Raw genomic sequence first — 25169 nt, 5'->3', positions numbered from 1 at the left:
AGCATTGCCATCTTTGTTACGCTGGGAAAAAGTGAAGAAAATTCGGAGAAAATGTTGTCGTATTATGAGGCAGAAAGTCGTAACGTTGCAAGAACAAAGTTGTAAGGTTTCGAGGACTTTTAAAAGGACTTTCAGAAATGTATAAATTACATTGAAATGTTGCAAGAAAAAAATTGGTGATAAATCGTACTCTTATAAGTACAGTGGAGCCTCGGTTTTCGACCACAATCCGTTCCAGAAGGCTGTTCGAGAAGTGAATCGTTCAAATTCCGAATCATGGTTTCCCATTACAAATAATGGGGGGGGGGGGGAAAGCCAAGCCAAAACAAAACCCCTTATTTAAGCATTTTTTCATTTGCGCATTTTTGTCCTATCACGCAACTGCAACGCACCGCACCACCGAACGCACAACCGTAGCACGTCGCCGACCGCGCAACTACACCGCGTTGGTCGCATTATTGAGACAGAGCCGTCGCTGAAATTTAGAAAATATTCCTAATGTCCTGATGTACTTTCCAAAATGTAAGTGCGCAGAGAGCTTAATTTGGTCCGATCGTGCAACCGAGAAAATAAAATTTCAATTGTATTTTTGCTTAAAAATCGTAATATAATGCAACTAAAGTTGTCTTTTAAAAGAAAAGAAGAATACGAGAATATAAATGTGTTCTCACGCAATAAATAATTGCAGCTAAGAATGATCCTCACACGTGAACGTGTGCATCTAATTAATCGCGTGTTACCCCCCTTTGATTGATTGTATCGATGAACGTATAGCAGTCTATCGATTCGATCCTAATCTATAGGCCCATCCCTCTCGCTCACTCTCTCTCTTTCCTCTTCTTTGGCCGGGAGCCTGGCTCGCCCCGCCGAGCCTGCCTGTAATTATCCCCAGCGAGGCCGCGCTAACTCAGCGTGGTGCGCCTGTGGGGAACAACCGGTTAGCGCCACACCGGAGGAGGAGGAGGGGGGAGGGGCGCGTGTGCTTATGCGTGCACGTGCGGCGCTGCAAGAAAAAAAAAAAAAAAAAAGGAGGAAGCTGTCTTTGTTGTTGTTTTTCTTCAGCATGTCCTTTCACGAACCCACAAGCTGAGTCCTTGCAAGGCAAATTAAACGTAGTTAATGACTTCACAACAGAGGAAAACGGGAATCTTTTCACCGCTCTCGATGTTGGGGCCGATCTTTAAGCATTTAGAAATTCTTATTTTCCTTTATCGTCGTATCTTATGGACTTGAAGTGTTTTCCTCTTTCGGCAACATTAAGCTAAAGTGAGCGCCTTTGGAGATGAAGGCATTAATATTTATAAAATATCAAATTGTGGTGTGACCGTTCTAATATTTGCAGCGGTGGAAGTTGACCTAAGTAGAAATGTCTGCATAAATTTGGGTGACGATTAATCCCAATTTTCTGTCATCAAGTGACTGTCATCTTTTTCAATGTGGAGGAAAACTCTTATAGGCCCATAAAATCCCAAATATTGGGACAATCATTTTAGATTTTTGGGGGCTGATGTGGTTATGAGATGTCCGAATAAATGTTTGGTGATGATTGGTTGTGGTTTTTCAGGTGATGTTACGGTTTTCACAATAACTCATTCACTCCCATAGGCAAACGTATATTTTTTGATACAATCAAGCAGTCTATCACATTTTGGCAAGGTTTTCTGTTGCTGTCAAAGATCTGTTTTTATTTGGCTGGTAGTGAATGAGATAATGAGTGCCTATGGGGAGGAAAAGACTCAATGTCCATTAAATACAAAATATTGGGGTGATCGTTCGAATATTTTCAGAAGTGGGTGTGGCCATGGATGGAGATGATGACTGATCACGGTTTCTGGAAATTAGCAACAATAAGCTTTGTTACATGAAGGGTTTTAGACCTAACCCATAAAGAAGGGCAAAAAGGGGCTTAAACAAGTTGTCACGTTTTCAGTTGCAGAGAAATAGTTTGGCGTTATGAGTCATTATGAAAAATCTTACAACCGAAAATATGACTGAGAAAAAATGCTTTTAAGTTAATGGTTGTTATAATTTTTAAGCAACGTAGTCCTCAATTGTACTACATCAAATCAATAATTAATTATAATCTGATAAAAATAATAAGGTAGCTGGATTTGTAGGTCAACTCAACCAGTCGCCTTTGCTTGAGGATTGCGCAAGAAGAAGAAAAAATGGTCGCCACAGCCGGGAGACAGCTGTGATGAATTAAAACAAATGAGCCTCGTGATCGTGCAACGTCCACGAGGCTCTGCGCTCGGCCGTCAGTCCGGCCGGCCGGCCAGCCGACATCAGTGCGTGTGCGCGGCGAGGATTTCGTGCGTTGGCTTGCGCCCGTGTGACTTGCACTAAGCGATCCATAACAATCTGCAGGTGGATCGTGCTGATTAGTCCCGGCTGCTGCGGCCTGACCTGCGTGCAAAGAGCTTCCTGCAATCTGAGCCTGGGTGTGCGTGCGTGTGGGGGTGTGTTTTATGTTGGCAGGCAGCCCTTACTGAATGTGTGTCAGCCCACTCACACCGTGAATGTGCGTGTGCGCGCGTGTATGTGTGTGTGTGTGCGCGCGTGTGTTTTTGAGGACAGCATGCGTATATTTACCAAAGGGGTGTTTTTGTGCGAATGTGCAGCCAGTCCAGTGCTCCAGTCTGATTGCGGCAACAGATGGCGGGATCACTGCGACCTCCCAGGGCGTCGCGCCTTCGCTGGGGTGCTCCCGTCTCGATCCCTGCGTGTGTACACAACGAGTTGCTCTTTTTATTATTTTTTTATTTTTTACGAGGCGCGCACCTGAATCCGTGCACGGAGGACACATGTGGCGGGAGATGGAAGGACGGCGGACTTTCAAGTACATTCCTGCTCGCTGCGCTCCGACTCAAAAAGACACGTGCGGGCTTTTTGAAAACCGCCGACGTCGCTCAGGGTCGTAAAAAGCGCAGCTGTTGATGCCTCTCTGACCAGCTCTCGGCAAAGCTGGAGGGGGGGGGGCGGGTTCTGTTTCGCGGAAGAAGGCTACAGTCATTCTAGAATCCAGTTTTCCAGCGAGTGCTTGACCCAGGACCAGGAGGGTGAAACATGAAGGATCTCTTGAAAACATTGCAATCCGTTTGGATTATTGAATTCTTTTATTGGCCTTTTTTTTTTAGCCATTTTCTACGCCAAATTCACCTCAGAGACTTTCTTGGTTTAGAATCATGTAAACCATGCCAAGCTAACTGATGACAGAATCTGCACAACTGCCATTACCCCCCCCCCCCCCCCAAGAAGGGTGATAACAAGGCCACACAGGGTGCACCCATTCACCCTTCCCAGGAGACTCTCGTTCGGTGGGTTCATCTTTCGAAGGGTCATTTTTGGAAAGGTCACTCCAACTGGAGGTGGACTGTCCTCCCTACCAGCTTGCAACATTCAACACCACCTGCAAGTGAAGGACAGGCTGCAGACCTCAACCTGGAAAAGGCGCAGTGGCCAAGTAGTAGACCTCCCAAGCTTGCAACATTTGACACTACCTGGAAGAGAAGGATACGCTTGGCAACTTACCTGGAGTACAAAGAGAATGAAACTGACCACACCAAACAGTCAAGGTCATTGGTTTGGTGGCCAAGAACTTCAAACAGACTGAATTTTTGTCACGTCTCTGGGATTCGTCACACAAGGGCCACCTATCCAGGGGTCCTTGTAACTTGACCCCATTTGACTGAAGTTCAACTAGTCTCACAACCTCAATATGGAAATGGCTCGGTAAGCATGGCTCGGTAACTTAGAAGTCAACGAGACAGACCTGTTGGCATATGCCTGAAGCCAACAACACAGGAGTGACCTATCCGATGTGTCCTAACGGGGCTTCTAACTGAAGGTTAATTGGCCTCCCAATGTTTGATGCTGCATACTCAGAAAGAAAGTCAAGAATCAACAAAGCACATAAATCACGGGATTAGTAGTCAAGCTTTCCAAAGACCCACCTTTATTGGAATATGTCTTGAGACCCTCACATAGGGGTTGCCTATTAAAGGGGGTTCTTCCAACTAGAATCCTTGAGCCTACTTTTTGACACAATACATCGCAAAGTGAGAGATGGTAGTACCCTCAACAACCTCTAAATTGACTGGCATCATAAGGGGTGAGCGTCGTGGACTGCGAGGACCAGCTCATGCATCCAACCCTAAGGATCTAAGCTTGTTGGCATGGGTCCAACCATAATGGTAGCACACTCATCGAAAGTGACAGTAGACACCCGTGACATATTAACACTGAGGGGCTGGCATGTGTAAAAAAAAAAAAAGTCAGTGCGAGGGAAACAGGGATGAGGTCCAACATGGCTGAGTGCGAAGACACCTTGCCAAGGGGTGAAGATGGTGCCAAACTTGAGTGCTGCTTTGCCTTCAGTTTAAAAAAAGAAAAAAAAACATTTGCAAGACAATCCCAATATCTTGTCTCTCTTGCAGCCTTGAACTTTTAGGGTGTTTTTGAGGATGGAGCCATTTGCGAAAACTCACAGTCACCAGCCGTAAACTTGAACAAAAAGGAATGACCCCGCTAAACAACAACAAGGTCTGCACTAAGTCAGCATTTTACAACGCAAAATGGAGCCCCTTTTTAAAATGACCTCCAGGGTTTATTAATGTAAAAATCTCGACCTTGTGTTTTTCATTGGACTAGCAACAACGGCCTTGTTGACTGCGTGGCTGCACTGTAGATGACTTGTTTGTGCCGTGGCTGCTCACTAGCCATGACTGTAAATGTCACACTGCGTGACTATTCTTCCTGCCTGTGATGACAATTAATGAGCAAACGTGAGGGGGGGGGACAAAACGAAGAGGCCAAGTGTTTCAATGCAGAGTGACATTTTTCTGTTGAAAAGAGAAATGTCATTATCACACATGATTTGAAATTTCAGGCCGTGAGCTACTTTGTAGATACGCTTTCCCGTGCAGGGCAGTTGTGACAGTCCAATCAAATAAATAGATTAATAGCTTTGAAATCACATGTCAATGATAACATTTTGTTCAATTGTTGTTCGAGTTGCTTTTGAAATATAAAAAAAAGCATATTTATTACACATGACAAACATTTTGTTACAGATTTAAGCCAAGATCATTGACGTTGACAGACATGATTTGCGTTCACGGGCCACACAGAATGATCTGGCGGGCCAGACAGAATGATCTGGTGGGCCAGACAGAATGATCTGGCGGGCCAGACCTGGCCCCCAGGCCTTGACTTTGATATCTATCAAAAAATAAACTGAGTTTAGTAGATCGAGGCTGTCTGTCTGTGAAAACTGACTTGGACACAACCCTGTCGTTGCTCACGCGTTTCATAGAAGTTGCACCATTGTGTGCAAGCTAACCGCCCCCCCCCCCACCCCCTTTCTCGTCTCAAAGACCTTCCGCTTGTCCTCCCGCTATGCTCACATAAAAAGAAAGGGGGGGAAAAAACTCCCGACGGCAAAACAGTTTGCCGTCAGAGTTGAGCCTTGCTGGGGTTTTTTTTTTCTTCCCTTTTTTTGTTCTCGCACACGTGAGAGCCGCGCTTACTGCCTGCCGCAACTCCTACTTTCAACAGCTGTGGTCGAAAAGCAGCCAGAGCCTGGGTTTGCCAAGTCTTCCTCTTTTCCGACTCCTACTCTGCTCCCGACTGCCTGTCTTTGTGACTGTCTTCCTGCCCGCCTGCCTGTCTGTCCGTTCCACCAACACGCATGCACATCATGCGCACACACCTCAGGCTTCAGCCTCCTCCTCCTCCTTCACTTGACATGGGAGCCTTAACAGATGTGCCCCAGCCTTGAGCGGACACCCCCCCCCCCCCCCCCCCCCCCCCCCCGCTTCCATCTCCGCTGCCTCATGCCTCACAGATCACAGCCGGTTTAGGAAAAAAAAGTGACACTTTATTTGGAAATGTGAAAAAATAAATTGTATAAGATCATGCAAGTTTTGGCATAAATATGTGAAATTTACCCATTTTAGCCCCTGGACCCTCAGTTTGGGAATCCCTGATTCAATTACTTGTTACCTTTAAAGTTATCAAGACAACATTAGCACCTTGCTCAAGGGAACTTGGGGCATTTGAAATGGAATGCCTCCCTTGATTGTCATTGTTCAATTAAATGCAACAAAATACTTTCCTTGTGGTACAATAAACAATAAATAACCTTAGCAAACAATAAAACAAGTACAGTTGTGAGTGCCTATGCTAGTCCAGGTAATCAAACCTGTAGCCTTTGAGGTCATAGGTCATATACTTAACCACTAGGCCACCATGGCTCAATTAGTCTGATGAGCAACAAACACACACACAAAAAGCCCACGTTTGTAACTTATACTCATGCTTCTATACACATCAACCTTGAGTACCTTTGTTGGCACTCAAGGGGAATCGAACCTGAGGTCTCTCATGTTTCAGGTGGCCCTAATTACACCCCCTAGTCAACTGTGCAGTACCTTCATGACACTTTTCCATCTGCAAAAGTGGGTATGATCACTACCTGGTCCATTGGAATTCCATGTGTGGTTGCTCATTTGTCTGGCAATGATATTTAAGGATACAAGACAAGGAAGGACCAAAATAAAACATTATCCTGAGTGATTATTCTGGGGTGTGCGGTATGTCAAGGGTTATATTTCCTCCCTGTTCAGCTCAGAAAGCAGTCGCGGCAGCGATTGTAAATATTCAGTATTTACGATGGCAAATCCTTACAACATCGATGTCGGCCGAGCGACGGACTCTGTTATGTGAAACAATAGTCAATCAGGTTGCCCCGCTGCTTCACGTTGCCTCTCTTAGCTCGATCTCCGTTCAACAACAGGCATGACTTTAGGGAGGAGATTCACGATTGTCGTGTTGATGTATGTGGTGTACTGTATTTATGAGAGACATAATCCAGAATTACCTCTCATGCACATGACTGACTTTTTTTTTGCACTCATACACAATACTAAAACATGCTCATAAAGAATACTGAAATCCTTTCGTACACCATACTGAATAAATATCATTCTGATGTTTCCTGCTTATGTGGGGACTCTCACAACTTAAATATCAGTTACGTTAAACTGATTCCCCCTGGGAGGGAAACGCTAATATCAGGTTACCTCAATATCCCGCACGCTAATTACCATGCACATTATTAAGGACCTTCAAATATATTTCAAATAAAAAATATTTTTTATTTATTTCAAGTAAAAAAAGCTAATAGCTTGAATATTTTTCACATTTTTAAGATCTATTAGATTTTTAATTGTCTTAGCATTTTGGCATATTCTTGCTTTGTGTTATTTTCATTGAGGAGACGACTAGAACAGTGAATTTCCCCTCCGAGCTACAACCACTACTTAAAACTATCACACGTTTTCTTTTCATCCTCTTGCTTTCTTCCCCTCTTTGCATTCCCTGTGTTGCTTGCCTCTTTTTTGTTGTTGGTGGTGTGTTTGACAACAAGCTGCTCGAAGGGGGCCCCAAGGTAGATTCCCAAATCCCGATGTGTCACTGCAGTCTATGTGGGGGTTTTCAGTTGTGTCGTTGATATGGACCAATCTCAGCCATGTCTTTGTGGGACACCCCCCCCCCCACCCCCCCCCCCCCTCTACGAATGACCAGCCAGCAATATGCAGTAAGGGGCCCTTTGCGGGGGATTCCCGACACCCTGTCATTACAGCACTGCCATGTTATATCATTGGCCTTTTCAGAGATACATATATGGGGTGAAAATGGGGCGTGGGGGTTCTTCGGAAATTGCCTTGGGTTGCGTGCCCTGTTGCGACATTGCTGTAAAGCAGGGTACGCACATACCTCAAATCTGGCCAAATATGAGCATCCCTGCGATCGGCAAGGGCGTTGGATGGATTTCAGCTGAGTGATTATCCTGTGGTGTTGGGTGTGGGACTTAAACCTCTTCAACAGTGGTGCCTTCACTTATGAGTTGAATTCATTCCATGGTCAACACAAATCATTCATATTTCAAATCAATACCTATATTGGATTGAAAGAGAATGTGCTTAATCCGTCATTATTTTTTTTCAAACAGTTTGCAATCGTATTTTTTAATTGGGACAAATAGCACTTGTGTTGTATAAAACCCAATGAAAGAAAAAAGAAATAAACCGTTTTTATAAAGTGTAATTCTGAAACCACTTTGGTAAAGCACAACAACATTGGTGCTCTCCTGCCACTTTTCCGTTCGATTGTATTTGGCTTCTCGTCGTAATGGCACCAACTTTCATGTTGCGCCGCTAAATGCCTCGCCTATTGCTGTTTTCCAGTTTCCGCGGAGCTCGCGTGTGTGCGAGTGTTTGTGTGTGTCTGTGTGTGCGTCAGCGTCTCTCTGATGTGTGTGCGCATGTGTGTGCGCGCGTGTGTGTGTGTGCGCTTGGAGGCTTATGCTAATTGCGGTCTCCCGACTGGCCTTCTGGGTAGCGTCTGCGCGAGTGGGAGTGGAGCGAGTCGCTCGGTCTCGACAGCATTCAGCCAGCACATCGCGCGGCACTCCCCGTACCTACGTACGGCTCCGTGCGAGGCTCCGTCCGATCGGGCTGCCCGTGTTTCACTCCACCGACGCTTCTTTTTCCCTCTTCACTGTCTTTTGCCGGCTTCTTCTAATTAATTCTTCTTCGGTGCCGTACTGAAGAGGGGAACCGCGCCACGCGAGGCGGAACTATCTCCGGACCTAAGACCCCCCCCCCCCCCATCCCCGGCTTTCTCGAGCGCAGCCGGCCCATTAGGGCAGACGACAGGACGGACGGACTCCGCGCGGCCGGACGGCCACCCGCCATGGAGTGACGGAGACGAAAGCCGAGTAGGACGGCGTGCTCCGCTCAAAGCTAACATGGCGCTGCTGCTGCCGCCGTCGCCGCCGCGAGTTTCGGCCGATCTCAGTTAATTTCCCCGCGGACGTCGCCACCTGTATCTCGTCGGTGGGCCGACCGGTTCTTTCGCGGACCCTTCAAGAAAGCCTCACGGGATTTTAAACTGAACAGAATCGCCTTTGATTGTGAACTAGAAACTCAACTTTTCTCAAAAGGATGACTTTCCTCTAGTTTTTTTTTTTAATTCATTTCAAGCGGATAACCGGATCCACACTTTTTTTTTAACTTGGTAAAACGAGGACAAAAAACGGCACAAGTTTGCTGGGAGTGACGCCGAATTATCCAGGTGAGACGAACGCCATTATTTCTACTTTTATAAGCTTTTAATTGTTTTTGGACTATCCTGCCCGCGCGTGCGCGCTTGTGGAAAAAAAAAGAGTGCGAGAGAGAGCGAAGAAAAAAAGTAAGGGACCTCGTGATGGATCCGAAAATCACAAGAAGTCTGCCTTGGTGGTGATGGTGGTGGTTGCTTGGTGGTGTGCGCACACTGGGAGCGGAACGGGCCACTTCTAAGAATAGCGCATAGGGTGGTCTTTGTGTGTTTTCAGCGGGGCAATGGCATGTGCTTGATAAATAACACACACACACGAGCGCGCGCGAGTGGTTGGGTCCGGTCCGGCCGTGAGCTTGGCCCCCCCTCCCCACACTCCCCTTCCCACCCGCGGCTGTCTTGTCAAGCGGACCCCGGGGCGCGAGTGCCAGGCGGTCCGCCACGGTGAATAAATTCAGCGTTTTCACACTCTGTGTCGTGTGACCGAGTGTCTTCAATGCGTGGGTAGTGGTGGGGTGCGCGTGAACGTGCGCGCACACGGAACCCGTGCCGCTCAAAAACAAGGTTACGGAAGCCAGCCTCGCCCTGCCAAAAAGGTTCAGTTGGAGGGCATCCCCGCAGTGTTTGCGTGCGCGTGCGCGACTGTGGCTCCGTCACCGGACCGCGCGCGTGTTTGTTTTGTTTGGACAGGAGTGGACGTTGATCGGCGGCTTTCGTCAGCCTCGAAGCTGTTAAGGAAATGTGCGCGTGCGGCATTGTGTACACAACACACACAGACACTCATGCATGCGTGGATCAAGGTCTAGCAGGTGTGTTCTTTGTGACTTTGGGCCTCGTTCTCGTGCTCCGCTTCATCCCAAAGAACCCCCCCCCCTTTAAAAAAATAAACTCCCCACCTCTATTTTTGTCACTTAATCTCTGCTTGAGCTCTCAGCCACTTTCATCCCCTTCCATTGTTGTATTATTAATCGCAGGTTTTATTTTGGTTTTGCACGCGAAGCGGGCGCCAACGATCGCCGCCTCCGCGATTTGGGTGAGCTAGTTCTTCCGAGTAGAGCTCCACTCGACACATGCCCCCCCCACCCCTCAAAACCACCCCCACGTCATGTCGTCCCGCGCCGCCCAGCGCCTTCTGTCCTAGAGCCACCCGGGCACTAATTAGGGGGACGCTCTCTTAGGACGATCGATGCGCCTCGTATTGGCTGGCTCCAGCTCATTAACGAGCTTAGTGAGGGAGGCGGCCGTAAGAGCTCAAGCTTCAGCAAGCCCACCCCCCACCATCTCGCCCCCCCCCCCCTCACGTAAGCAGCCAATCCACGTCGGACCGGCAGGGCTGTAAATGCATGCGTCTGCTGCAGCAAGGCAGGTTTGGGAGCGCCGGGGGCCTCGTGTTGGGACCTCTGCTTTTTATGAGGGGGAGGATTAAGTGATCGAGGCACAGAGGGGGTAGGAGGTGGAGGAGGCATCAGGGGGCTTTGACACATGAATAAAAGGTTAAATGTGCTTAAAGCAAACCTTGACATCGAGGGGAAGATCGTAAAGTGCGGGGCGAGCCTACTTTTTCACGCAAAAATCCAACAAAGGATTAGTTGCGGAAAAAAAAGATGATAAAAATTGCTAAGCTGTCTCGATTTAGTCGAAAAGTGCTTCTTCTGATCGGGTAAACAAAATGTATCACGTGGTGGGGGTTTTAGGGCTAACCGAGTAAATGGCTTATCCGTATACCGCGATAACACTTCAGACCATTAGTTTTGTCGTTATTTTTAGTGTCTGCCAGTCCGGTTCGCAAGTGAACATTGTTGGGAGGAAGAAGATGATGCGAGCCAGCCAGAAAAGTGTTACGGTATGGCGCAGTTTATTGTACTGCAAAACACTGCGCAGGAAAACCGTATGTGACCACTGAACCTACCCAACCATTTGAGTCGAGGCACGTGGTACTCCATGGCGTTCCCTCAAATGTTCATAACTTGACAAGTGTAGTGGAGAAAAAGATGATATAAATCGTTTGGATAGAGTCACTTTCACATTTTCAAATTTTCACAACAGGATAAATTAGATTTATGACAAAGGTTCGTCGGTAGTTCGTCATCGCAATACAAACCTTATTTATGGAGCGGATAGAAAACCAAAGAAGAAACCGAAGGGCCCTCGTTGAAGCCTTATGACGCTGACTTGATGTACCGTCATGCCAAAATTCTGTACATCGTGGCCAAATAGTTTGCTGTAGCTTAAACTATAACCAAGATGCTAACTTTTATCCTCGTGGTTAATGTGGGCTAGCCTCATATATGTCGTTCATTATAAATTGCTGAACCCGAATTTCCACTGTCTTATTTTTCTTTGGCTAAGCAAAATCACGTCTAAATGAGGCATGCAAGGTTCATTTTGAGAACCTGCTAATGGCAACAAGATTGGTTCCCCCCCCATAAAGGGTTAACCGCGGGTGTAGTTTGGCAAGGTTAACGTGGGCTGCTACCCCGGTGAATTCTGGTGGCGGTAAATCGATATTGTGAAATAGCATCCGCGCTAATCTCTTAAGGGTTGGGGGGGAAGCACGGCATTGTTTAAGATTGCAGTCACTTCCCGCTCCGGCCACAAATAAACCGCGCACGTAGCGCAAAGATGGCTATGTGAGATTACACACCTGTCTGCTCTAGAATGCAGCCGCCAGAGTCGACGTGTTCATTTACGTGCGCGGCTGTGGCAGGGCGGCGTGATCCCTCAAACTTTTTGTACCAGTTGGCCTGCCCAGTCTGATGACTCAAACGCAGGCTGCCATCTTGCTCAGCGTTCTTGGGTTGGCCTCGCGGTGTTGCTAGCCAAAACACATACAAGTATAGGTCATCTGCAGCTACCAAAATAATCTGCTGTCAAATGTCATCCCGTCTGTTCCCTCCAATAACCTGAAAAACTCTGAAGCCCAGCCTGCTGGGCCGGGAATGTTTTTTTGGTCTTTGGACCGAGCGCAGACGCGCAAACCCAAATACTTGGCATTTTGCGCGCTGCTTATTTATAGTGCGACTGTCATTTTCCACTGCGCGGTCAGTGCGGGGGCTGATGTGTTTTCCAGGTGTTGGAACAAGGGGGTCTGAGGCGCAGTATTGAGGGCGGAGGGGATTGACTTGCCGTCACGTCACATGACCTCACGCTTCCTCGGAAGCCATTGCATCACGGTGCCTTTATTTGTCAAAGAAAGTGCGCACTTTCCAGGTGATTCACGCCCTCCCCCTTGCAGCTAAAGTAGCTTCATTATGCACTAATTCAATTAGCACAACTGACTTGTATTAATTATAAAAATGCAATCACGCGTCTGAGCCTTATCTTTCCACATTAATTCAAATGAGCATATTTTCACTCGGCTGAAGGGGGGCCACACACTGGGAATGTTTTTATTTTTATGTAAATCAGACAATAGTTTGTCTTTTTCAAAAGAGACGCGCCAAGTGAATGAGCGGAATCGTCGCGTCGCCGTTTAGCGACAACCGTGCTCACCCCCCATTTTAAAGCAATTAACCTTCTGTTTGTCCGCTTTTCTAATCTGGAATCAATAAGGGCCACGCACGGAATAGCTCCCCCTGATTGAGCACATCAATAAAAGCACGCGGGCGCTTTGGCAGCGCTCCGCAAGTAAGGCTAGGCGGGGGGCTGGAGGCGGAAGGGGGGGAGCGGTGGGGGCGAAATTAATAAAATCCGAAAAGGACGGTGTTGTGTTTCATGTCTCTAGTCGGAGACGCGGGCTCTTTTTTTCCGTTGTCACGCCTGGATGGAAGACAACAGGCTCGCCGCTGCCGAGGCGGCCTACGTGTGAACAAAAGCCGAGGAGAGATCGGTTTTCCAGGCGCCGCTGCGCAGCTCCCGGAGGAGACGTCACGGTTTGATTGAAGCTATGCTCCGTGCCGGCCTCCCGGGACCTCGCCATGAAACGGGAGAGCGGACGCCCCTCCGCCTCCTCCTCCTCCCCACTCCCTCCCTCCCTCTCTAGCCCGCTCTTTTCTCGCCTCGCTCCACAAAGCTTTTTGTTTCGACGCGGTCTGGAGCGCTCGGAGCGCTTCCCCGCAGAGATGTGACGGCCGCCGCACCTCCCCCTCCCTGCCCCCTCCCCTCCGGGGGGTCGAGCGAGACTAGCGCAGCCCCCGGAGATCCAGACGGGCCTCTCACGTGATGGCACGTGCTCCCGTGGTCTTGGCTCGCACGCGGTTCGCCTCGAGAGGTTTCCTCTCGGGCACACGGATGACTTTACAAGATCACATAGGGTAATTAAGCACGCTCGTCTTAAGTGTCCTTGCGCCGGATGGTCGCGCCATTGATTGGATGTGCCGCCGAGTCTTCTCGGTCTCGCTGCCGGCTGGCTCGTCTTGGTTGGGCCTAGTTTTAATTTTAGCAGCAGGAGCCTCGGGCAATTCATATTCCTGACGTAATCCTGCCTGTGCACAACGGAGCGTTGGCCACTCGCCCGCAGTCTGCGCACAGCAGGAATGTGTATCGCCTCGTTGAATATTTCCACCTGACTTGGCCGGCGTGCAAAGCTCCCACCGACTTAACAGTATGAGCCTTCTTTCCACCACGCAGTATGGTACGGTTCAGTTCAACACTTTCTTTTGTTTTCAAAATACTCAAACCACTTTGATCTGTACTGTACAAATTCCAAATCTCCGTTGCATGAGAGTATGGCCGCTAATCGAAAGAAAACCATTTCATCTACGTATAGTTAACATGTACACAATAGATCGACAAAAATGGGCTCATCGCTTGCTGCTGTGGAGACCCAGGTTCACGACAACCTCCGCAACTGCGGTGTCCTTGAGCAAGACACCGATACCGACAACTGCCCCTTTCTCCAGTGTGTCTTTGCCGTGTCCGCTAATGTGATGGGGCAAATGCAGAGGTCAAATTTTGTGTACGTGTACGCGATAAGGATGGTTCTCGTTCTTCTTCTCGTTCTCTTCTTCTTTTTATGTGTGAGCGCATACATGCCAGTCCCAGCTCTCCACCCTCTTCGACTGGGTGACGTCATAGGTGTGAACGCTTCGCTGAGATTCATCGAGCCCAATTTACCTTTATAGGCTCCCGATAATTAAGGCCCCTATTTAAACAAAAGCATTCATCCTAAAGGGGGCGGAGTGATCTCAAGACCGGGGCGGCGGGGGCGGCGGTGGGCCGGTCCTTTAAGCACCGTGCGCTTTAATTAAGACCATCCAGCATGAAAGCAGCGGCAGCGTATTCAAAGCAAAGTCAAGAAAGCTCCGGTAAAATGCTGCCCGACTCTTGCCGAGCGCATCCCCATTACAATCGGGCCCTTTGGTGACATAAAGAGCCATTTAGTTCCCATTTGGCCCGCGATGAATAGAGCCAGTTCAGCGGCCGCCGCCCAGGCCCCAGTGTCAGCATGGGAGGGAAGGGGAGCGAAGGGAGGGGGCAGCAGAATCACAATGTCGCCGTTGTTGACGGCGGAGAAGAGGCGAGGGAGGGGGTTGGCGGTGCTGAACCGTGCAGCGACTTGAATGCGTCTGTGCAGCGGGCCTGGAGGACGCGGGGGCCCCTTGTTTACAGCGTGCTCGCTAATAATGTGACAGCTGAGGAGGCGCCGCCGGCTCCCTTTCGGCTCTGCGCGGATCTGTCTCGCTTCCAGCCTTGTGTTTTTTTTTTTTTCCCTTTCCCCTGTGTGCAGCGGAAGCTCCAAAGTCAAGCAGCCCCAAAGTGGTACCATTTCTGGCAAATATTACTCAAAAGTCAAACAAAACGTGGCAGATTAGAGTTTGGCTTTTATTTGACATTTATTTGTCTTATTGATGCGACCACAGAAGGGCACCAGTGATGTCAAAGTGTGATGCTGCCAACCGTAGAACTCAAAAAATTGGAAAATGTCATATAGGAGGAACATGTTGACCTGTGCCTTCCTAGTAAAAAAAAAAAAATCATTACATCTGAATCTCATTAGTTTGTCTTTTTTTTGTTTTTTAAACCAATCAAATCCAAATCTAAAATGGCTTGTTTCCAAAAGTGTCATGGCTAATGAGTACCACAAAAAAATGACCGTAGGTGCCTGTTTAGTTTGCGTATTTAAATGCCAAAATGTTTAACCAAACCATATCACCAAAAATGGCATATGTATTCTCATAGCTCTGTGGGAACAATTGCTATCACCGGAGCTCATTTTGGTTCCTTCTCTGCTTCTTCTTCTTGTTCCTAATTATGCTGCTTCTCTTCCATCGTAGACCTCAGTGCTGCCTTGAATGTGTCGGTACAACGTGGTACTCGCAGTCACGCAACTCTTAGTTTGGATTTGCCCGAATACTGTAGAAACCTATCAAAAGAAACGATTGCTTCCAAATCTGCGCGACTGAATGACGAACCGCGACGCAGCGTGGAACACTTTATAAAAATAGCACCTTTTTTTTTTTTTTTTGCACGGTTGTTGCAGCAGGGTAGACACGGGGCAGAGACGGGAAGAGGGGGGAGGGGGGAGTTGGAGGCGGAGGGGGTGATCAATCGGACCATTTGGCACACGTCAGCCTGATGATCAATAACAATTAAAGGCGGCCACGCGTCCTTTTATGGCGCCAAGGTGTTAATGTTGTCGACAGGAGCGTGCACGCTAAGTGTGCCTTTCTCCTCCGTGTGCTCATTTGAGCGTTTTAGTGTAGTGTGTGTGCGCGAGCGGGCGGGCGTGCGCGTTTGTGTGTGTGCGCAGGCAGAAAATCCTGTCACACGCAGCGGCGGCGAGACGCGGCCTCTGATTTGTGTGTGTGCGTGCACACCGTTTAATCCCTGTTTATCCCCCCCGCGCACACCCCCTCCCCTCCGAGCCTCCCACCCCCGTCGCTGTGGAGATTATCCTGCGTCACACTGCGCCCCCCCCCCTTCCTCCCCCTGAGCTGATCGCGGCTCTGCGCTCCAGCGCGCTTGGCAGGGCTCCAGGGACAAAAAGGGGGGGGAAAAAAAGGAAAAAGAGCGGGAGGCCGCCGTCACCATCTCGGCACATCAGATGCACATTTTCCCTTCCACGCACCTGCAGACTAGCAGATACGTCAAATCTGTCGTTGGCTTTGGTGCATAATTCCTCCGAGTGACCATAAAAAGCACTTTACCGCTGCTGTCCTCCACCCCCCTGTAGCCCCGCGAACACAACACGGGGAATTTGGAGGCCTCCGCCCTGGAGGAAATGATGAGCGGCGCCGTTGTTTGTTCCGGTGATGGAGGTCACGGTGAGTTCAAGTCGCTGCTGTCACAGGCAGGAAATCAGCGGGATGAGGCAGGCGCAAGCGTTCGTCCGCTCTGCACGCCCCCCCCTCCCCACCCCTTTTATTTTGTATATATATTTTTCAAAATATATGACCTGTTCTTTTCGAAAAGCGGTCAATACTGAACTCCAAAGCGACTCGGCTAAAAAACACCCGGTGGTTTTTCTGTTTAATGGCGCGCGTCGGGGCTCCGCTGCTGCGGTCTGCTTTATAAACGCAGCACGACCGCTGCACCCCCCCCCTCCCCGCCCCCATCCCCCCCACTACCGCTACCCCCTCCTCTTCCTGCCTGCCTGCTGCCGGCCGGCCTGCGTGATGGATTGGGCGGCCGTCGGGAGTTGTTTGTTGCCAGGGACGTGCGTCGACACACTGCTTTACCCCCCCCCCAACCCCCCGCCCACCCACCCCACCACCACCACCAACTCCCTCCTCATCTCGCATCATTCCACGTGCACTATGTCAACATGGCGTCGGGGAAATATCAAATTATTGGTTTCGTCCGGCTAATATAGAATTTTAAAATGGTGTAATATGCATGAGAGATCACTAGTTGGCGATGTCATTTTTTGTAAACGATGTTTAATTGAACACATCACGCAGCACAAGGCACGCTCACTTATTGTCCCGCTTGCTGTTTTTAAATTTTTTTTCTTAAATGGTTTTCATTACGAACTTTCACTACAATTATGCCCTGCTTCTGTGTCAGTTTAGGAAAGTAGTTTTCCCCCCAAAACAACCCGCTATAATGCGACAGCTCATCATAAACACAAATGCTTCTACAACTTTCAATACGGTTTTGACGGTTACGTCATAAAATGTCCTGTTTTACAGACCACAATTGACATGAATAGATAACGTCATTTTCATATCCATACATTTTAGGACTCATTTTCAAATGCTCGTTTATAAACTCTAAAAGTTGTGGAAAGGAATGAAAAAACAACACTGTTTTGTCTTTTTTGCGTTGTATAAGGTTTTGTAATACGAATCAAATGGACAATTAAGAACATTGCAAATGTAGCATCTGTTTTGTGGAACTGATCATGTACATGCAATTTTCAATACAAGTGAAGCATAAAAAATGATATCGAGAGATGGAACCAAGCAAAACTGCTGTTAGCCGTGGTAGAGGTTTAACGCAAGTAAAACATCTGTTTGCCTTCATCCAGCTGATTATAGCCTATAACAACTTTTTCAATTTGTTCCAGTCATCATGATCAAAAAGAGAGAAAAATATGAAGTGTGATGAGATAGGTTTTTTTTTTTTTTTCCCCATTACTATTATTATTGTGCTCTCCTCCAGTCCAGCCTGTGCAAAGCAATTGACAACTGAAGAACTCAGCTGGCGACTGGCCGAAATTTGGCAAATTTAATATTTTTTCACATATATATATATATATACTATTGGCCAGTCCACAAGTGTGGGTGCTATTTTTACAAAGTGTTGACCACTCAAGTGTTGAAAACGGCTTTGCTCTGTTATCTCAATGCAAAGTAATGATTGAACAAAAATGGCGTTTTTGGAAAAAGTGATGATTTTGTAGGTGTATGAATTTCGCCCGATGCCAGCCATGTGTTTATACAACAATAAATAGAGTCCTTAACTCTTAAACGTATTTAAGACAAGATTCATCTTCCAAGTATCGTCGAAGCGTCAAACAGTGCGAGCGTTAGATGGACATTTAGCGTCGTATAAATGCCGACTAATTATTCTAATGTTAGCAAAGTATGATGCGCCCATTTTCCTGAGCTGTCGGCTCAGCCCATAATGACGACGGATAATGGAGCGGCGCTTCATCCCACTGTGCGCAATTTGTGCACGCAATGAGGCTGCAATGAGGGATTGGCGGAACTGCGTCGACCACAAGTACGTCGGGACGTGTGTGTGCACGCATTTGCGCGTGTGTGTGTTTTGTGAGATAATTGGGGGTGTAGTCACAGTCTGCAGTAAATTATTGTGGTTAATTACTTTTTTTAACAATGCCAATATGTGCCACATGTGAAACTTTGAACGTAAACAACGCACTATGCACAAGAGAAGGCTCAAGTCGGATCTAGGCGGTCTTTTTGGGGTCAAAATGAACACACCTGCATTTGCCAGGCAATTAATAAAGACACACTGCCGCGCCGCCGAGCTCGCTCCTCATTAGACGAAATGTGTCACGGCATTAGACATGTTGTTGTGTATGTGGCTGCTTAGTCAATCAGGAGGCACACAGGCGCCGGGCGAGAGCAGAACCTTTGAGCTGACATATGGAAACTCTTTTCTATAAGAAATAATGGTCGAGGCAATAATGTCTTCCATGGTCAACCCCTTGTTTGCTCAAAAGTCGCAATGTTGTAACACTTTCTACTGCCATACAAATGTAAAATCACGAGACGTATCAAATCAAATGTCTACTAAACGCCTAACATGAGCAATTATTTGTTACACAGGTGATTTATAAGCAACATTTCATTATTTTCAAACGCCACAAAAGTTTTAAGTAGAAATAAAAAACAATAACTTTGTACTCCCCATAATCTGGAGCATATAAGTCACTCGGCTCCATAAAGACAAAACAAAACTTGCGGGACACATTCCATTTTAATTGTTTTTCTTCATGAGGCCACATTGTGCTGAGCACCCAGGGCCGAGACGTTTGTAGCAAACGTTTGACCGTGTGTCTAAATTGCCCAAGAGCACAAACGTAAGGTCTCTCTCTTGATTCATTTATGCTAACCTGTTGTCGCTTTGGCCGTACTGTAGTAACACTTTGTTTGTGATGACTTGAAGTCCCGATTATACATCAGTGGGGACCGAAAGAAAAAAAATACAATTAGGGAGTTAATTGTTTGGAAGCTCCTTGAGTTTTATTCTTGCGACACTCGCGGTCGTCTTGTGTGACTGCATGGTCTCTGAGGCATATTTTTTCTGAAAGTGGCCATCATTTTCGAAATATTACAACCTTCGGGGCAAATTGTTGTGCTTCCAGTGTTTGTGTTTTACTCCAATTCCTGTTCTTATTTTTATTTCTACTTGGATGCCTGTGCGTGCGTATTTGCATAATAGCCAAAACCTGTTCATGCCCCCCCCCCCCCCCTCATTTCACCACTCTGTCGTCTTAAGTTGCGCGTTTGTCTGTCAAGGCAGCATGCCGTCAAATGTCTACATTCCTATAAGAGGCTTATTTTTTGTTATCTTGTTCAGTCTCATTGAGCGCAGATTGCTTTTTCAATGCCAGATGAGCTGCTGTGGCGGTGTGTGTGTGTGTGTGTGTGTGTGTGTGTGTGTGTGTGTGTGTGTGTGTGTGTGTGTGTGTGTGTGTGTGTGTGTGTGTGTGTGTGTGTGTGTGTGTGTGTGTGTGTGTGTGTGTGTGTGTGTGTGTGTGTGTGTGTGTGTGTGTGTGTGTGTGTGTGTGTGTGTGTGTGTGTGTGTGTGTGTGTGTGTGTGTGTGTGTGTGTGTGTGTGTGTGTGTGTGTGTGTGCGTGCGTGCGTGCGTGCGTGCGTGCGTGCGTGCGTGCGTGCGTGCGTGCGTGCGTGCGTGCGTGTGTGTGTGTGCGTGCGTGTGCGTGCGTGCACGTGAGACAGGAAGCGGGTGTGACGCATTTGCACGTGCATGCGCTCGCTGCGCCTCTGCACGCACGCTGTTTCAGTTCTGTCATATGCGGATGTTGTCGAGGCAGGCCTGCTCGCCTTGGTCGGGAGGTGGTGTGTGTGTGAGTGTCTGTGTGTGTGTGTGTGTGTGTGTGAGGAAGGGGGGGGGGCACTGGGACAGGGAGGAACCGTGATGAGGGGCCGGCAGCCGCCTGATTAATGGGCCTCGGGTCACGGCAATAAAAGTGGCGTGCCAGCGAGGCTGGGCGTCGTTCCTCTGGGATGATAGAGGAGAGCGCTTTCTCTGCTGCTCTCAGCACTGCTGAGCACGGCAAGGCTTCGCTCTTTACTATTTAAAGGCTCTTTCCTCCCCCCACGCCTCAGCCTCCCACCTCCTTCCTGCGCAGGCTCCCCTTATTAGGGCCGCCTCACAAAAAAATGTCCTCATAAGGAGACATCGCGTGCGTAAATGCGGACAAGCCCCTAGCCTCCTGATTGCAAGTTGCCATTTTCCCATATCTCCTCCTTGAATTAATGCGGCCTTATTATGTTGTATCAATTTTAGCATTCCTTCCCAGAGAAATGATCGTCCAACGCAACAAAAGTGTCATCCAAAGTCCAAAGCAACAAAAGTGTTGTTTTCCGTAAGACATTATCGTAACGTTGAACAAAATTGGAGTAATTGTGCGACCATGTGAAAGGATTGAAATTCTTCCCGCTTGTTGTTTTCTTTTCAAAGCATGCGAAGCATCCTGTGAAGCTAGCGTTCATATTTGCCGAGGCATCACAAGCAAACTGGGTCTAATGCTTTGCCTTCCTAAAAATCTGTTAAAAGCAACAGGGCAATCCAGCATTTCTGCTTCCATCAAAAGTGGGTCATAGCGTACTGAGTAGCCTGGGCTCAGACCCATGTACCACCTTAGGTGCGGTAAATTAAATTACTCCTTCTATTGTTATCACGGACTCCCTCCCCCGTAACAAACAGAACCAAAGAAAATGCATTATCCATTGAAGACATCACCAGCAAACAAAATAAAATTGTTGAAATTGGTCTTGCTTCAAGTCTTCAATCTGAATGATTGCATGCATTTTATGTGATAGTCCAATTACAATTTCCTTAACCATTCAAATGAATAATTGCGACGTTTCTTTTTAACAGCCCAATTAATAATGGGTTAAAAGGTCATTTCACACACAATCAAATTCCTTATTTTTTTTCCCAACCCGTACTCAGGCTGTTTGGATGTATCGCTGTTAAAAAAAAATAAAAAAAATCACAGCAAAGGTCTTGATTGCTGGACTTTAGCGCAGTTCTGTTTGCATGCTCTGCTTTTACACGTGCACATTGGCCGATCTGTGTTACAGTGTCGACGGGCGGTAAATGGTCCCCTGCCGAAGCCGTCTCTGATGTATAATCTGGCCTCGCTTGGCGGGGCTGAGACAGCCCAAAGCGTGGGTCAGAGGGGCCAGCAAAAAGCAGTGTGTGGGGAACGTGACCGAATGGCGGCAGCTCCGTAATGTGCGTCTCGCCTCAAGGGGTGGTCAGGATGGGGGAGGGGGGGAGTCAGTGGGAGGGTGGATGTGTTTGTGTGGTGCTGAGTGCTCCTGATGGATGGGAGAGGGGCTTAACCCGTGACTCTCAACCGGGCCGAGTTCGTTTCCCCAAAAGATAGGTTGTGATGAATGCTACGACCATTGTGACAACCAAAAGACAAAAGCCCCAACGTTTCTGACTTTATCGAGTGATTGTGATCGTTATTTGGCTCTCATGCCTCAGTGATTAAAGAATTCTGGTTCTTTGACGTCAGGAATTCCATAAGCGGATCTGTTTCGAGAACATAGGAAGTTGGAGTACAACAGGGTTTCTGTGAACCAGCCAAGACACTTAGTCCTAAACACTCGCTCGTCTTCACAGGGTTACTTCTGTTCGTGATGTCGATGCTGAGACGCAAACCAATCTGGAACTAAGACAAGGGAACCACATCACACAAAACATGGTAAGTCTCTGAGCTTATCCTTTCCGCTCATTTTCACAGCTTGCTTACTTAGGGGAAAACCAGACATTTTTGTCTTTCTGCAAGTAAGGGATCTTATTGCGTGCTCCCTGTTTTTATCGCAGGTGGATGCAAGGTTGACACCCCTGGCGGCGATGGGGCTGGAGCGAGGCGCCTTGATCCACGATGGTCTTCGCCTCCACGGCGGCGTTGTGTATCCAGGAATTAGAACGCTGCAGACAGAGAAGACTAGAGAGGCCACCGTTCTCCCATTGGGTTACAACCGGGACGTGCTACCCGAGCTTGTCTACAAACCGGATGGCCCTCTGGACAGTCGTAAAGCCACTAATGGTTACCTGGGCCTCTATAAGGGCATCCCGCCTAATCTCCACAAGCCGGTGCTAATTCCTGGAGCGGAAGCTTTAGGCTTGGAACGGCGGCTGGGACCTGGGGAAAAAGCACCTGAAATGAGCTTAGGGAGCACTGGCAGCAGCTACCTTCGTCTGCCGTGGCTCAACCCTTACCCAGAAGCGAGCATGTATCCCTTTATGGACTCGTCCAAGTATGCCGCTCTGAACATGTATAAAGCTTCATTGCTCAGCCAACCCAACCCCTACCTCCCCCAGCATCTGGCCTACCCTTCTCTTTGTGCACCCCAAGGTGGAAATGTCAACCATGTCGCAGTCACCTCTGCTGCTGAAAGGCTCTACTATATGCCCACGTATCCACCTCCTACTATGTCCTCTCCCCTGGTGGCTCCCCAAATGAGGATCCCGCCCGTCTCAGTAGCCCCCACCTCACTTGTGCACTGCCAAGACAAGGGGCTGGGTGTCGCCCCGCCATTTGTACAGCAGCTTCACCAACCTTCCCCGCATCCTCAGCATCATCCGTCTGCTATCGACAGGGAGCGATCACCCAACAGGAGCAGTCGACCGAGCCGACCCCCTTCCAGGACTGGCGGCGGTGTCAGCAATAACGCCGGTAGTACAAGCACGAGTGCCGCCAGTGTTGGCAATAATAGCCTGCCTACTGACTCCTCACCTCACGCGTCCTCTCGCCTTTCCCAAACTCTCATTGACAATTCACTGGATTTACAAAGGCCAGTTGCAAGGATGGGACAACCGCCCGTCTCCTCGGCTTCGATATCTTCGTCGTCTGCCACGCAGCCCGTTTCTCATCTGTTGTCTGTCGGCAGCATGGCGCCGGAACAGGCCTCCCCCGCCAGGCCGCGGCCAAGGGACGGGGCGCCAGGTGCTGAAAGGAGACCCAGCAGGTCACCCTCAAAGTCCAATTTTGATCGGACTGCTCACCAACCACACGCAACCAAAGAATCAGCAGAGAAGCCATTGGATTTGTCTGGTCGAATACTGGAGTTTGGACTTCCTAATGGTTTCCCCATTAAAATGGACACTATGGCTCCAGGTGCACGTTATGGACTTCCGCCTAGTGGAGAACTCCTAAAAGAGAACCTATCCCTCTCGCCCTCTTCTCACCCTCACCCCGTGGTAAACAGCACTTCTGTTAAGGTCTCGGAGAGACCAGAGATGATCAGCACTTTACACTCGTCCTGGGTTGTACCCAGCCGGTCTCCGTCTCAAACTCAGCACGCCCCGGGCTTATCCGCATCTCCCAGATCGAATGCAGATCTCGGATCGTCGCAAGCCAAAGTCTCCTCCCCCTCTGTCATCAAACACAAGAATCTGGAAAGAGTGCTCCCTCAGCCACGTAGCTCATCCTGTCCGAGGATAAGTGAGTCCAACTGTGTTTCGTCGGATTCCGCTCTCATCACATCCAGGGGTCTCTCTCCCAAATCAAATGGTGATTGGGCCAAACACAGCCCCCATCAATCCGAACACATATCAGTCATGGGCCACCACAGAGAAGGAGTGGAGAAGTCCTCCCAGAATACTAAGCGAGCAGAAAGTATTCCAGAGGCGTCATCCTACAAAAGACCCATTTTAGAGAACGGTCACCCAGCGGCCCCCCTTTACCTTCCTCAAAGTGACGCTTACCTAACCCACAGTTTGGCCTACGCCAATAGATACCTGCACTACCCCATCCATGACAGCATGGCACTTCACCCCCTGCCAATTGCAGGGAAAGGTCCAGTCTACCCCCACCCGGTATTGCTGGGCAGCAATAGCCTTTACCCATCCCACTTGGCAGCCAAACCCCCTTTACCTTACCACAACCTACCGCCGGCTACAGGAGGGGAATACCTCGCTTATAACTCGCAGGAGATGTCACACCCGCTAATGCAGCCTCTCTCCGATAAGCTGTCAGAAAGAGGCGATGGCGCACTGAAACCGCGGGGACATGAGAAATCCAGGGGTTCTTTTGAAGAGAGAGAGAAGAACACTAGCAAAGAGGTGAGAGAAGGGAGCCACATCAAGTCAGATAAAGAAGCAATAGCACAAGGACAAAGTGGCAGTCAAACTAAAACATCGTCTCCCTCTGTCGCGCACCGAGAAAAGATTGAATGCATTGACCTTGTCCACTCGGACACCGATGCAGAGTCGACTCCGGCGGTCCAGAAACAACCTTCTGGCGAATCCTCAGCTTTCGACCAAAATGAACGTTACCATAGCAACCAAAACACAACAAGAGTGGAGTATGAGCCAAAATTTCATCTTTCCCATCCTTACCCTATCCTCTCCGGACACAGCCCAACACAAAAGCTCCATCCCACAGACAGACAGCAGGAAACTACCTATGGAAAGCCAAAGGCTGTTCAGGACGCAGGCTGTCCTGCAGCGACCTCCAGCACACCCCCAAATAATCCCGGAAAGCTCTGCCGAGGAGAAGAGGAAGACTCCTCGGAAGAGCAGTGTCCCAGCCCGGACCCCGCAGACGACGACCAGAGCACCTTGCGTTGCGCCCGTACGTCCGGTGAACGCAGCTCTGGCAAGGACAAAGGAGCACGGGACAGCAGAGCTCCTCACTTCACTCCAACGTGCGCCGTCGTGCCCAAAGAGGCGAACCGGGATGCGTTGACGTGTAGAGACACGGAAAACGAAGACAGCGTTGTGGACCTCGGGGAGTCTCAAGGAGAGGGTGACGACGAGGACGACGAAGATTGCCAGAACTCCAAAGGCTCTCGCCGTTCCAGTCTGGCCAAGAGAATTGCCAACTCGTCGGGCTATGTCGGCGACCGCTTTAAATGCGTCACCACGGAGCTGTACGCTGACTCCAGCAAACTGAGCCGCGAGCAGAGAGCGCTGCAGGTAAGACCAA

The 25169-nt window shown here is 48.7% G+C and overlaps 1 protein-coding gene across 3 annotated transcripts in view; it reads left to right on the top strand.

The window, feature by feature from the left end:
• Positions 1-8399: 8399 nt before the first annotated feature.
• The window catches only part of bcor (BCL6 corepressor), a 37097-nt gene continuing 20327 nt past the window's right edge, over positions 8400-25169 (top strand). The window contains exons 1-4 of one of the 3 annotated variants that reach the window (XM_085920211.1): positions 8401-9138; positions 16238-16328; positions 21857-21938; positions 22061-25159. In XM_085920211.1, coding sequence (XP_085776337.1) covers positions 21936-21938; positions 22061-25159 — 3102 coding nt within the window. In that variant the 5' untranslated portion in view covers positions 8401-9138; positions 16238-16328; positions 21857-21935. Of the gene's footprint in view, positions 9139-16237; positions 16329-21856; positions 21939-22060; positions 25160-25169 lie in introns of all 3 variants that reach the window. The other 2 variants (XM_085920212.1, XM_085920210.1) reach the window with 2 other exon arrangements.

The sequence above is a fragment of the Syngnathus leptorhynchus genome, chromosome 9 (assembly GCF_054491065.1).
Source record: "Syngnathus leptorhynchus isolate UIUO chromosome 9, UIUO_Slep, whole genome shotgun sequence".
NCBI lineage: Eukaryota > Metazoa > Chordata > Actinopteri > Syngnathiformes > Syngnathidae > Syngnathus > Syngnathus leptorhynchus.
The sequence above is the reverse complement of the archived record's forward strand: the minus strand, read 5'-3'. Positions and strand labels throughout refer to the sequence as shown.